The 10,822-nt window shown below is 45.1% G+C and overlaps 1 protein-coding gene across 4 annotated transcripts in view; it reads right to left on the bottom strand.

The window, feature by feature from the left end:
* Nucleotides 1-253: 253 nt before the first annotated feature.
* Nucleotides 254-10,822, bottom strand: part of AMOT (angiomotin) — a 62,920-nt gene continuing 52,351 nt past the window's right edge. For all 4 annotated transcript variants that reach the window (XM_082716414.1, XM_082716416.1, XM_082716417.1 and 1 more), the window contains 4 exons: nt 7,233-7,355; nt 6,045-6,277; nt 4,338-5,018; nt 254-3,995 (listed from right to left, as the gene is read on the bottom strand). In XM_082716414.1, coding sequence (XP_082572540.1) covers nt 3,898-3,995; nt 4,338-5,018; nt 6,045-6,277; nt 7,233-7,355 — 1,135 coding nt within the window. In that variant the 3' untranslated portion in view covers nt 254-3,897. The remainder of the gene's footprint in view (nt 3,996-4,337; nt 5,019-6,044; nt 6,278-7,232; nt 7,356-10,822) is intronic.

The raw sequence follows: 10,822 nt of genomic DNA, 5'->3' as shown, positions 1-10,822 counted from the left end.
GTGGCCATCATTTTATCCCTCAGAAACGGGAGATAAAAAGATGCAAAGCTTTTAATATATGCTGCCCGAATACAGAAAGGAACCGATTAGAGCATGTGGCCTGTGGTGTTGTCTTAATACTTTATAATCACACTCCATACTTTAAGCTGCCCTTGAAAGGCAATTTCACTGCATACTAAATTCAAAGTGATCACTCGTACAGTGTAAATAAAGCCTCTGCTGGGTAAACACCAAAACATTTTCCACACGGCACTGCATTTTAAAATAGCTAACTTTATTGTCAGTGAAAAGATAGGCACAAAGTGGATTCAAACCTGCTTATCTTTATTGGAACTAGCTCAGTCGATTACAGAATGGGGTCTCAATCATTACGGGGCCACATACATTTTAAACCGAAGGTGCTTCTTCTCTAGCCATCTGCCAACCCTAGCTATCCATCTTATAAACACATGCCATTAATCACAAGGGAGGCCAGAAGGAGGTTTGACAACTCCATGTAACCATCGTTGCTACTGGAAAAAAATAAACAAACTCCCGACACTTGTCCTACTGATGATGAATGATACTTGGGAGATCTCTTTCCAAGGATCATGGCGGGCTGAAATTGATGGCAATTAGCCCATAGCTGATGCCTTCCTTTGACAATATGTTCAGGAAGAAAGCACACATTTGAAGTAAACACATTCCATATGTGAAATGAGTAACTGAGATAACAGGAGATTGTATGGCTAACAGACATGAGAATATCATTTATAAAAGTTAGTCCATATGTATGCACTTTAAGCTGCCGCATTCTGAGTGTTTAGGCTGTTCCTAAAAAGTAGTTTGCACAGTCACTTTGTTCATTTTCCAATCGTTGTACCCACCCAATTGCGTAACAAGAGAACACTTGGTGTTTCCTGCAGCAGATGATGGCAGATATCTCAGGTTTCTGCTATCCTGTCATCCCGAAGCTCGAAAGCAGCATGGCAAATAAATCCTTCATTGAAACAACAATCCAGATAACATGATTTTAAAAGAACATTCAAGCTACTTTTATTTAATAAAAATCGTTAATAGGAGTTTTTTATCAAGTAAAGTTCGTTCTAATGAAGTTTTTCTGTACATGGGACATTGGGGTACAATTGACTGGAAAGGTCCCCAGAGACCACCGGGCAGTACACGTTAAGACAACAAGGTCACCCTTCTGTCCTGAGGTGCCGGTAAAATGCATAGATAAGCGGGAGTCCACAAAGATCCCCCACATGTTACATATCCACACAATTGTGAAAAGGTGACTAACTTGACATTTCTCCCATAAACCTGAAATTTTAAAAGGACACCTATTAGAGATTTTCTGAAAAGGCTGAATCGACCTTCCTCGTAAACATAATATACTGACATAGACTTCCTCCATCTCTCGGATGCACGTACGGTTATTACTTTAGCCAATTACCAGGGAGTAAAAACTGAGCCAAACCAGACTGCCTCTGGTGTGAGGGGGCAGAGATGCGGCGGAAAGTTCAAGGTAGCACTCAGCCAAGAACTTCCTCCTTTCCCAAAATGACATGAGTCTAAAGAGATGGCTGCCATACAATGTGGAATGTATGACATTTGTCACCTTACAGAATGTGATTAGAATGATGGCTCCCAGAGCTAGCAAAAATTCTGGCAATGTGTTATAACCATAAAAGGAGTAGATGAAAGGTTTAAATTTATTTGGATTTATTTATTTGGCTAGAAGGTAGCAGTCCCGAAGTTTGCTACCTGTGGCTTCTACTAGTTGAGGACTTTCCCCCCTTATGACTAAAGGGTAGTATGAACCAGTATTAACACAACTGCACTTTTAATTTCTATTTGGGATTCACTTGATGACAGAGGACTAACGTGTAGGATGATCACTTCATTACTGAAATGTCAAGACTGGCTGAAAATCACATCAGTCTCCCTCTTGTCTCTCCCTCCACCGCGCAGGATGATCCCTATGGAAGAGAATTAGGAATGGCGCAAAAATACTGTTAAACAGGCCACCATTCCCGTGGTCACAGAGGAACCCTGTAAGATGATCTGAGGCAGTCAATCCACAGCAAGAGAAGAAGTGAGGTCGATTTCTTTGGGGTTGGGGTGGGGAGAGTTTCATGTGACTCAGTGTGGAAATGAGACCTTGCAAAAGGCACTGCAGGAGAGGCAAAGTAGGAATTCAGAACCCTGGACAAACTACTCAAACCAGGAACGTTTTACAAAATATGTATGCCCTGGTCTGACAAGATTCCTTTCCTTAAAACGAGGCTTGCTGTAGATAAGATTTCCCGAAAGAAGCATGGTAAAATGGAAAGCTGTGTTGTGTGATCTTGAAAAAGTCACGTAACCTCTCAGGATCTCAGATGCCTCATCACTAAACTGAGAGTATAGGGCTCTACTGCTACAGTTCTTTCCAGCCACTATGCCTCACAACGTAATATATCAGGCCTACTCTTCTATTAATCTGGTTTCTAACTAACACATCCCCAAACTTATACCCCCCACCCTTACCTAACCCCCCCCAACTTCCCTCACCCTCCCATACCCCTGAAAACTGATCTTAATGACATTGTCGGCAGATTTGTCACCTTAATGAAGGGCAGAGAGGTGACACAGAGCAGGGACCTGTGGCAAAAAGCAGCTCTTTCGTCCCTCGAGGCAGCCCCATGGCAAAGCTTGGAGCCACAGTCTCCTTGGTCCCTGTCCACATGCACATTTCCTGCTGCTCTCCGAAGGTATTCTGGGATGGAGTCACTGGCAGTGAGAGGGGATAGCTAAGAACACATCTGCAACCCACCTCTCCCCCCGCTGCAGCATAGTACTTTGGGTTTCTGATGCTATTCCCCTTGGAGGTGAGAGTCAATGATGCCTTTTAAGACGTATGCTAAGAATTGGGGAAAACAAAAGGAGTTATTTCAGAGGAGTCACCAGAAATTCAAAGCATTCGGCCCATCACTGAAAATGCTTCCTGGTTTTGTCAACGATTGGAAATTTGAGACTAGTGATGCAGCCAGTGAGTTCATGCTGGAGAAGAAATAAACACTAAGCAGACTGGTCTCAGGAAAGGCAAGCCAGCTGTGTTCGTGGCCGCACACAGCACCTCAAACAACTCTCCATCAAGGCCTCTGATGGTCTAACTCCCTAAGAAAGAGGAAGTTGTACATCACGCAGCTAATTTACTCTCCTAGCATCTGAAAGCAATATATTAATTATCCAAATGCATAAATTACTCCAGAGTATATATATGAATGTATGAACCTCCATGAGGGAACCAAAAGAATCCACTTCCAAAGCACCACTGAAATGAAGATAAACACAATCTCCTGGTACAGGGCAACTGGGAAATTGGGAGGGAAAATTAGCTCCAGCACCCTTCCACACCCCCAAATTCCCTGCCTTTTCTCTAGCTTACACAGCTCCCAAAACTACTCCCTTTCACGAGCCCGAGCCATAGAGCTCTCTCTCTCTCGACGCTGTGTAGATGGTAAGTATACAAAACAGCACATGTGCAAATTCTCTCCGGCTTCCCACTTCTGAACTACATGTTACAAACTGTCTTCCAAACGTACTGTGCTCTCCAAAATGCTAAATAAAATTATGCACGTTGAAAACATTCATGTATAGTCAGCTATCAACAGTCCAAGTATTTGTATAATTCCAAACAGTAAACTTTAGAGCACATTCTGATAATCGGTCTTTAGAGGTACTCTCTAAGTGTGTACCAGAATAGACTGGAGTTTGTATAGTATTACTTAAGTACTAGGTCGTTTCAATAAAAAGTCCCTTTAAAAAACATCCCCCCCAACCCTTGTCCTCACCCTCAAAATAAGAACAAACAAAAGGGAAAAATGATTAAAAGCACTCTCGCTGATAAACTGCAGCTCTCGAATACGCCGTTTAGATGAGATATTCCACCATCTCCGCATCAGGCTCTTGTCCCAGGATCTGAATGGGAGCTTTTCTTTCCAGAGTATTGGAGTGGAACACAGGGCCATCTAAATGGAAACAGGGATTGGAAAGCACTTAGGAACAAGGAAAAGCCACAGATTCCTAAAAATAGACAGCTTGGGAGCCATGAAGCCAATGGCGAAGTGAGACTTGCCTGCCACCCTCTCCCACTGTTCACCTGAGCATTTACTTCTACTGAAGAATGGCCTTGGCTCATTCCTATTCCTATCCTGGTGTCCCAAGGAGTCATCTACAGACTCTGCACTTATGTCTTGTGATCAATCCCCTCTGAGAACATGAAAAACTCTGGCTAAATGACCAACAGTGTCTAGGCAGCAGGGTGCCAACAAACAACCTGTAACTGAGGACAGAACCCAAAGAATCTTTACCTGTCTTATCCAGATTGCAGGTCAGGCTGGGTATAGACAAACGACGTGACCCAGAACTGGCAGCCGGACTTGCAGAAGCCTCAGCCTGAGCCAGAGCCGGAGCTGGAGCTGGAGCTGGAGGAGCAGCCGCAGCCGGAGCTGGAGCTGGTGCTTGAGTCTGAGCCGGAGCAGACGCCTGAGGTGCTGTTGGAGTCGGAGCCGGAGCTGGAACCGGAGCCGGAGCAGCTGGAGCAACCTGAGCAGCAGCAGTGGGAGCAACAGCAGCAGCAGCGGCAACAGCAGAGGCAGCGGCTGGACTCTGAGCAGCAGTAGCTGGAGAAACAGCAGCAGCAGTTGCCGGAGATGGGGTGGCGACAGCGGCGGCGGCAGCAGCCGGAGAGGCGGCGGCAGCTGCAATCGGAGCAGCGGCTACCATGGTGGTGGTGTTGGTAGCAGCGGGGGCAGTGTTGGTGGCAGCGTTGGCAGTGATGGCGGCAGCAGTGGCGGCGACAGCGGCTGGCGTAGGAACAGAGATTGGAGCGACAGCTGCGGTTTTGTTCGGTTCTGTTCCCCGCTCCGTTTGGGTGCTGCAGTCTCGGCTGCCTGTCTTGGAGTGAGCCGAGAGCAGGGGAGTGGAGGGCGGCACCGGCGATGGTGTGGAAGGGACAGACTCAGTGCGGTAGTCTCCACCCAGGAGAATACCTAGGAGGGAAAGAGGGAAAGAGGTCAGAGAAGTACAGGCTCTTCAAACGCAGACGTCTGGTTGCCTCTTCTCTCCTGCAGAAGGTTCAGGAGAAACTTTCCCTGTGCCTCTAGAGAACCCAGGAATCGGTTTGGCAGGCACATCCCTCCTGGTCCTGGCTCTCCACCCCAAACCAAGGTATGAAACCTTGAAGTGTCGAGAATCTGTTTTATTTTTCCAATGGCAACTCATTTCCAGCAAGCTTTCAGAATGCTTCCACTCAGTTCCACTTATCGCCAACATCATTTACCAATAGACAACTGGAAAGGATTGGGGGAAGAAGTCTGTGGTCATGGATGAGGGTGATAATAATTGTGCAACTGAAGATTCTAATCCTGACCATGATCCCCAGAATGCCTCTTCTACCCAAAGGATGCTGCAAGTGTCAGAGGACCAAGAAAGGTATTAGAAGCAACAAAGAGCCCCAAAATAAAAATACAAAGTGGGCTTTCTCAGGCTTTAAAAATGTGCCTTGTGGTAGCTACAATATTTCTGGGGTTTTGATTAGAGGGGAAGGAATGGACAGGAACATACTGGTAACAAAAACCTGCCACCCGGCTCCATTTAGCTTAACTAGAATTCTGAGTCCTCCTATTCCATGAGAGGAAAAAACAGAGAAAATGTGAAATTTTGAGATACTGACTGACGTGAAGGACACATAGGCTTTGGACAAAGACAAAGGGTCTCACTTGGCAAGACCAGATCTGAGAATTTTTAAAAGGAAACTGAAGTTGTCTTCCTTCCCACCCAAACAGAACTCAGAATTCTTATCTTCTAAGGCCTTGGTTTCAACCAGTATTCTCTCAGTGACTCATCAAAGCGTGGAGGAGCTCCTCTTAGGAGCGACCCAATCAGAAACCCAACCTGATACATCGTCCTTTCTAGATTCTGGACCATCACTCCTTTTCCTTGCTGAGTGGGTACATATCTAAGTCGGGGCTCTCCTTAAAGGCGTCATTTTCATCTTCTTCATTTACTGCCATTACCTAGGCTCCCCTTCCAGCTCTTGTCATCCCGCTTCTCCTCCATGATGGGGGCACCAGTCAGGGTGGAAGAATGTGAGAGCAAGCCTGACCCGGCGTTGGAAATGGACATCAGAGACTTTGCAGGTCGCATGGACGACAGTTGCTCTGTCTTACTTGGCTCCTTCCGGGAACGCTGCTGGAGTACTTTGATCATGGCATCCTTCTCAATAATTTGGGCATGGAGGGTCTTAATCCTAGGAGCCATAAAAAGAGAACATAAAAAACGTTGTTGCCTCCTCCATGTTATGGTCTCACTGCCTGCATGGACTTGAGCTTCCAGTATCTTTTCGACTGAAGAGTGGCTTAGTTATTTCTGGGGTGTAAAGCAAGGGACGGCGTGTCACATTTCTTAAAATGCCTTTCTTAATACCTAGATGAGTATAGCAGAGCACCCAGGACTTGTTTTAAAAATTAGGAGGCCAGGGGCACCTGGGTGGCACAGTGGGTTAAGCCTCTGCCTTCAGCTCAGGTCATGATCTCAGGGTCCTGGGATCGAGTCCTACATCAGGCTCTCTGCTCGGCAGGGAGACTGCTTCCTCCTCTCTCTCTCTCTCTCTCTGCTTGCCTCTCTGCCTACCTGTGACCACTCTCTGTCAAATAAATAAAATCTTTAAAAAAAATTAGGAGGCCAAAGTAAGGTCATGGTGGAAAAGAAGACTGTATATGGGAGAGTAAACTCATGCAGGGGGTGCTGAAGTGAGCGATCTGCGTCAATGGATGATGTATTTAATGAAAAGATGAGAACTATGAATGGGCCACAATTTCAGCTAATAAGTAAATGATCATGAGTTTATAAAAGGTATCAGGTACCCTACCTCCAAGTTGGAATGGATATTCTCTTACTGTGCATGCTGCTGTATCACAGGGTTGAAGTCCAATGCTAGAAAGAATACCCCAGAGTGCAAATACCAGCAATAAAGTTCTGGCAGAGGGAAGATGGAAAGCAATTACCAAGGCCAATGGGAACAGCTAGGTAAAAGTCATTGTATTTCACATACCAAGTAAGAGGCTGGCAGGGGTGCAAGGGTTGGGGAGGCTGCATTATCAAGCTTTCCGGTTGTGAATAAAGATGCCTGCCCTTCCCTTCTGACCTATCTGGTCTCGATACATTCTTCTCTGTTCTACCAGCGTCCAGATCGGTATTTTTACCTGCCCTCCATGTCAAGGCAGCGCTTGTTGGCCATCAAGATTTCTTCCTCCTCTTTCTGGATGCGAGCTTCCAGGGCCGTGTCATAGCTGGTGTTGGGAGAGTGGCTGATGACTGTTGTGTCCCTGAGAAGGAAGATGGCAGTGATGATGATGACAAGGCAGCAAAATCAATGAATCCTATCAACTCCATCTCAAGTCAAAGGTATTGCCGGAAAGCAGTAAGCTACAGTCAAACTCATTAGAAATGGTCGATTTCTGGATGACTTACTGAGAAGAACCTCCAAGATGGGGAAGCACAGCTTTTAGAGTTAGAAGAGGTTTTTGGCATGAGTACGGCTGCAGAAGTCAGGAAGGGATTGTACACGAGGAGCACAGGCCTGCCTTCAGAACTAGACAGACAGCCTCCCAAAGCCTTCTGGCAGAGTCGCTTTGAGGTTTTTGATCATGGCCAGGTAATAGGAAGATATTTATATTTCCACTTTATATTATTATTTATATTTATATTTATATATACTGTCTTATATGTAATATAAATAATAATTATTATTTATTTCCACCTTATTCTCATGACAGTTATAAATGGGAAAAGGCTAGACTTTGCCAAAAGACAGAATGTACTAGACAGTTACTGCTACAGATGTATAACAACTACTACACCGAGTGCTAGAAACAAACTAGAGACACGTCAACAGTGAAGGTCAGACAGAGCGTGTGAGCTGACTAAGAAGTAGGGCCTTTGAGTCAGTGCCACTTAATTCCTATCTGACCTACATCAGAAACATTCTAGTGCCAAATCAAGGAGTCTCTTCCCCAACTACACTATTGGTCTCTTGCCAGAGTCCCAACTGCACGAGGCACCACCCAGTTTCATCTGAAAGTGTCTCAGGCCATTTACTCAAAGACTAAGTAATGAGTGAAGTGTGTGTGTGTGTGTGTGTGTGTGTGCGCGCGCGTGCGCACGCGCGTGTGTGTGTGTGTGTGTGTGTATGAGATAGAAAGGAGAAGAAGGCATGGGGGAGTAAGAAGAGGAGGAGGAGAAGACGCTGCTGGGGAGAGGGTCTAGCCCATGGACAAGGCTGATGTCTAAACAGCACAAGTCAAAGATATACAGAATCCTGTATTGTCCTGATAAATGAGGTCATGCATCCTTCTTCAGTGCATTTAGAACGAGTGGTAGACAAAAGAGGGAAGGGAATGAAGAAAACTAGATCTTCTTTGAATCACTTGGAGGGAAAAAAAGGGATTAGGAAGAATATTGATGTCATTATATGGGTCTTCAAGGAAAGCCGACAATAGACCAAGAAAACAATGAACTGGCACAGCTTCATTATACTTCCTTTGAGAATGAGGATCTGTGGGAGAATTTTCTGCTGGCAGCTAGCTGTGTTCTCTCAGCTTAGAGATTGTGACCAGTGCAGATGGGAAGGAAAGGGCAGGGGAATGAAGAGGCAGAAAGTTGGTATTAAAGTTAGAGAATTTGGGTGAGTTTCTATAAACCTACTGTTTCCCCCAAATGCTTGCACTTTACATGCAAGGCTGAAACAACGTACTTGAGTGGTGAAATCATTGGGAGAGCAAGAAGCACAAGGACTACAGTGGCTCACGTCAATTGCTAAATCTGAAACATTTTAGCATCTCAGAATTCCACACTTGCTCTGGTGAATTCACCTGCTTCCAGCCCCATTGGGGATGGCTCTTGTGTTCCAAAGTACCCAAGGGGAAATGGCATTGTGTAGGTGGAGAACACAGGCTCTTACTATAGACCACACCAGGGTCAAATCCCACTTTCTCAAGTACTCTGCCACTAACAAACTCTATGAGCCCAGGCAGTCAGTTAACCTCTCGAAAGCTCAGTCTCCTCATATGCAAGATAGAAATCATAACTATACCTCTAATCTTGTGGCATTTTGGGGGGATGAAGTCAAAGTATGCATGTAAAAGACACAGTGCCAGTCACAGTAAAAACATTCAACAAAGTTACCTATTACCTAAGAGAGAAAAGTACATAGATAGAAGGAGAGTAACATACAGGAGAGTGTGACTCTAAAGAATTCCAGCTCTGGGATTATATCCCGGAGGCAGTTCCTACAGCGCACAGTTCCAATGGAATGGCTGCTTCAGAGCCAGGCCTCTCTAGAGAATTCTTGGTGTCTATGGACACTGGGGACATGAGCATACGGTTTGTCACTGGGGGAGCCAATGCTGGCTTACTGCCACTTTCACTGCATAAAAGACCATTTTGGGGACTTAGAGCCCTGCCAGCTAATTGATATGGACACTGTGAGTTCCTCAGGAATGGAGCCTGAAAATGTGGGACACTTATTAGTGAATTCCTACAGAGCTGCCAGGATGGCCTTCAACATCAATCTTCCTTCTAGAAGACTGGAACTACTAAGCAAAAAGCAAGCAAGCACAGTGCTGGAAGGAGCAACTTGACCTGGTAACTTCCAATACTCCAATCCTTAGGCACATCTGCAGTGAGCTCGTGTCTTGAAAACACTACGTGTATACTCCAAAATACAGATCCCCAAATTTGACATCCTACATCTAAATTCTTAAGTAAAGGAGTTTCTGGTGACCCTCCCCCTCTAGTCATCTCTCTCCTTCCTTTCTCCAATGAAGTTATCCCTATCCTGTTGCCGACATTCTTTTCTCGAATGTCACCCATGACTTCCTCATTAAAACATCTAGTGTTTTAAACTTTTACACTTCAGGGCACCTGGGTCGCTCAGTCGTTAAGTGTCTGCCTTCGGCCCAGGTCATGATCCAGGAGTCCTGGGATCGAGCCCCACACTGGGCTCCCTCATCAGCTGGGAGGGCTGCTTCTCCCTCTCTCTCTCCCCCTGCTTATGTTCCCTCTCTCACTGTGTCTCTCTCTGCCAAATAAATAAATAAAATCTTCACAAAAAACCTTTTACACTTCAAATCCATCTTTTCTTATTGATAGCATCCTTTTGTTTATTTAATATGTGAACCTGACCATGAGTGGGGCACTGTGTGTCCGAAGTCACTGTGATGCTAAAAAGTGGCTAGACATGCATAAGACTAGTCCTTGACTGCAGGAGACTTGCAAGCTGAGGTGAAAAAAAAAACAGGTAAATAATTAGTTATTACAGAAGTGAGTCTGAATTTTACTCCAACAGGCACTGAAAACCATTAGACATTTTTGATGGGACTGCGATGATCCAAGCTGTGATTTAGAAAGATAGCATTCTCTCTGGCCGAAACGTGATGGGAAGTTGTGGGGGAGGATACACTGGACTTGGGCAAACCAGTCAGGACTAGTTAGTGTAATAATCCCATCCAGAGATACTGAAATCATGAACCAATTCAACAGCAGGGAGAATGGAACAGGCTACAGGAGGCAGAATTGCTACAACTCAAGAGACTATTTAAAGGTAGCTGTTAGAGAAAGAATGAATGAGAACTTCGGTGTTTCTAATTCAAATGCCTAGAGAAGATGGCATACCACTCATTTTCTGTGCTAAGAAAATAAGGAGAGATCTCTGGGAAAACACAATAATGCGTCTTGATTTTTAGTTACACTGGAGTTAACATGTCTTATGAATAGCCATATGACAATACCCAAC

The sequence above is a fragment of the Mustela nivalis genome, assembly GCF_964662115.1.
Source record: "Mustela nivalis genome assembly, chromosome: X".
NCBI lineage: Eukaryota > Metazoa > Chordata > Mammalia > Carnivora > Mustelidae > Mustela > Mustela nivalis.
Note: the sequence above shows the minus strand (reverse complement) of the source record. Positions and strands in the feature narration are given on the sequence as shown.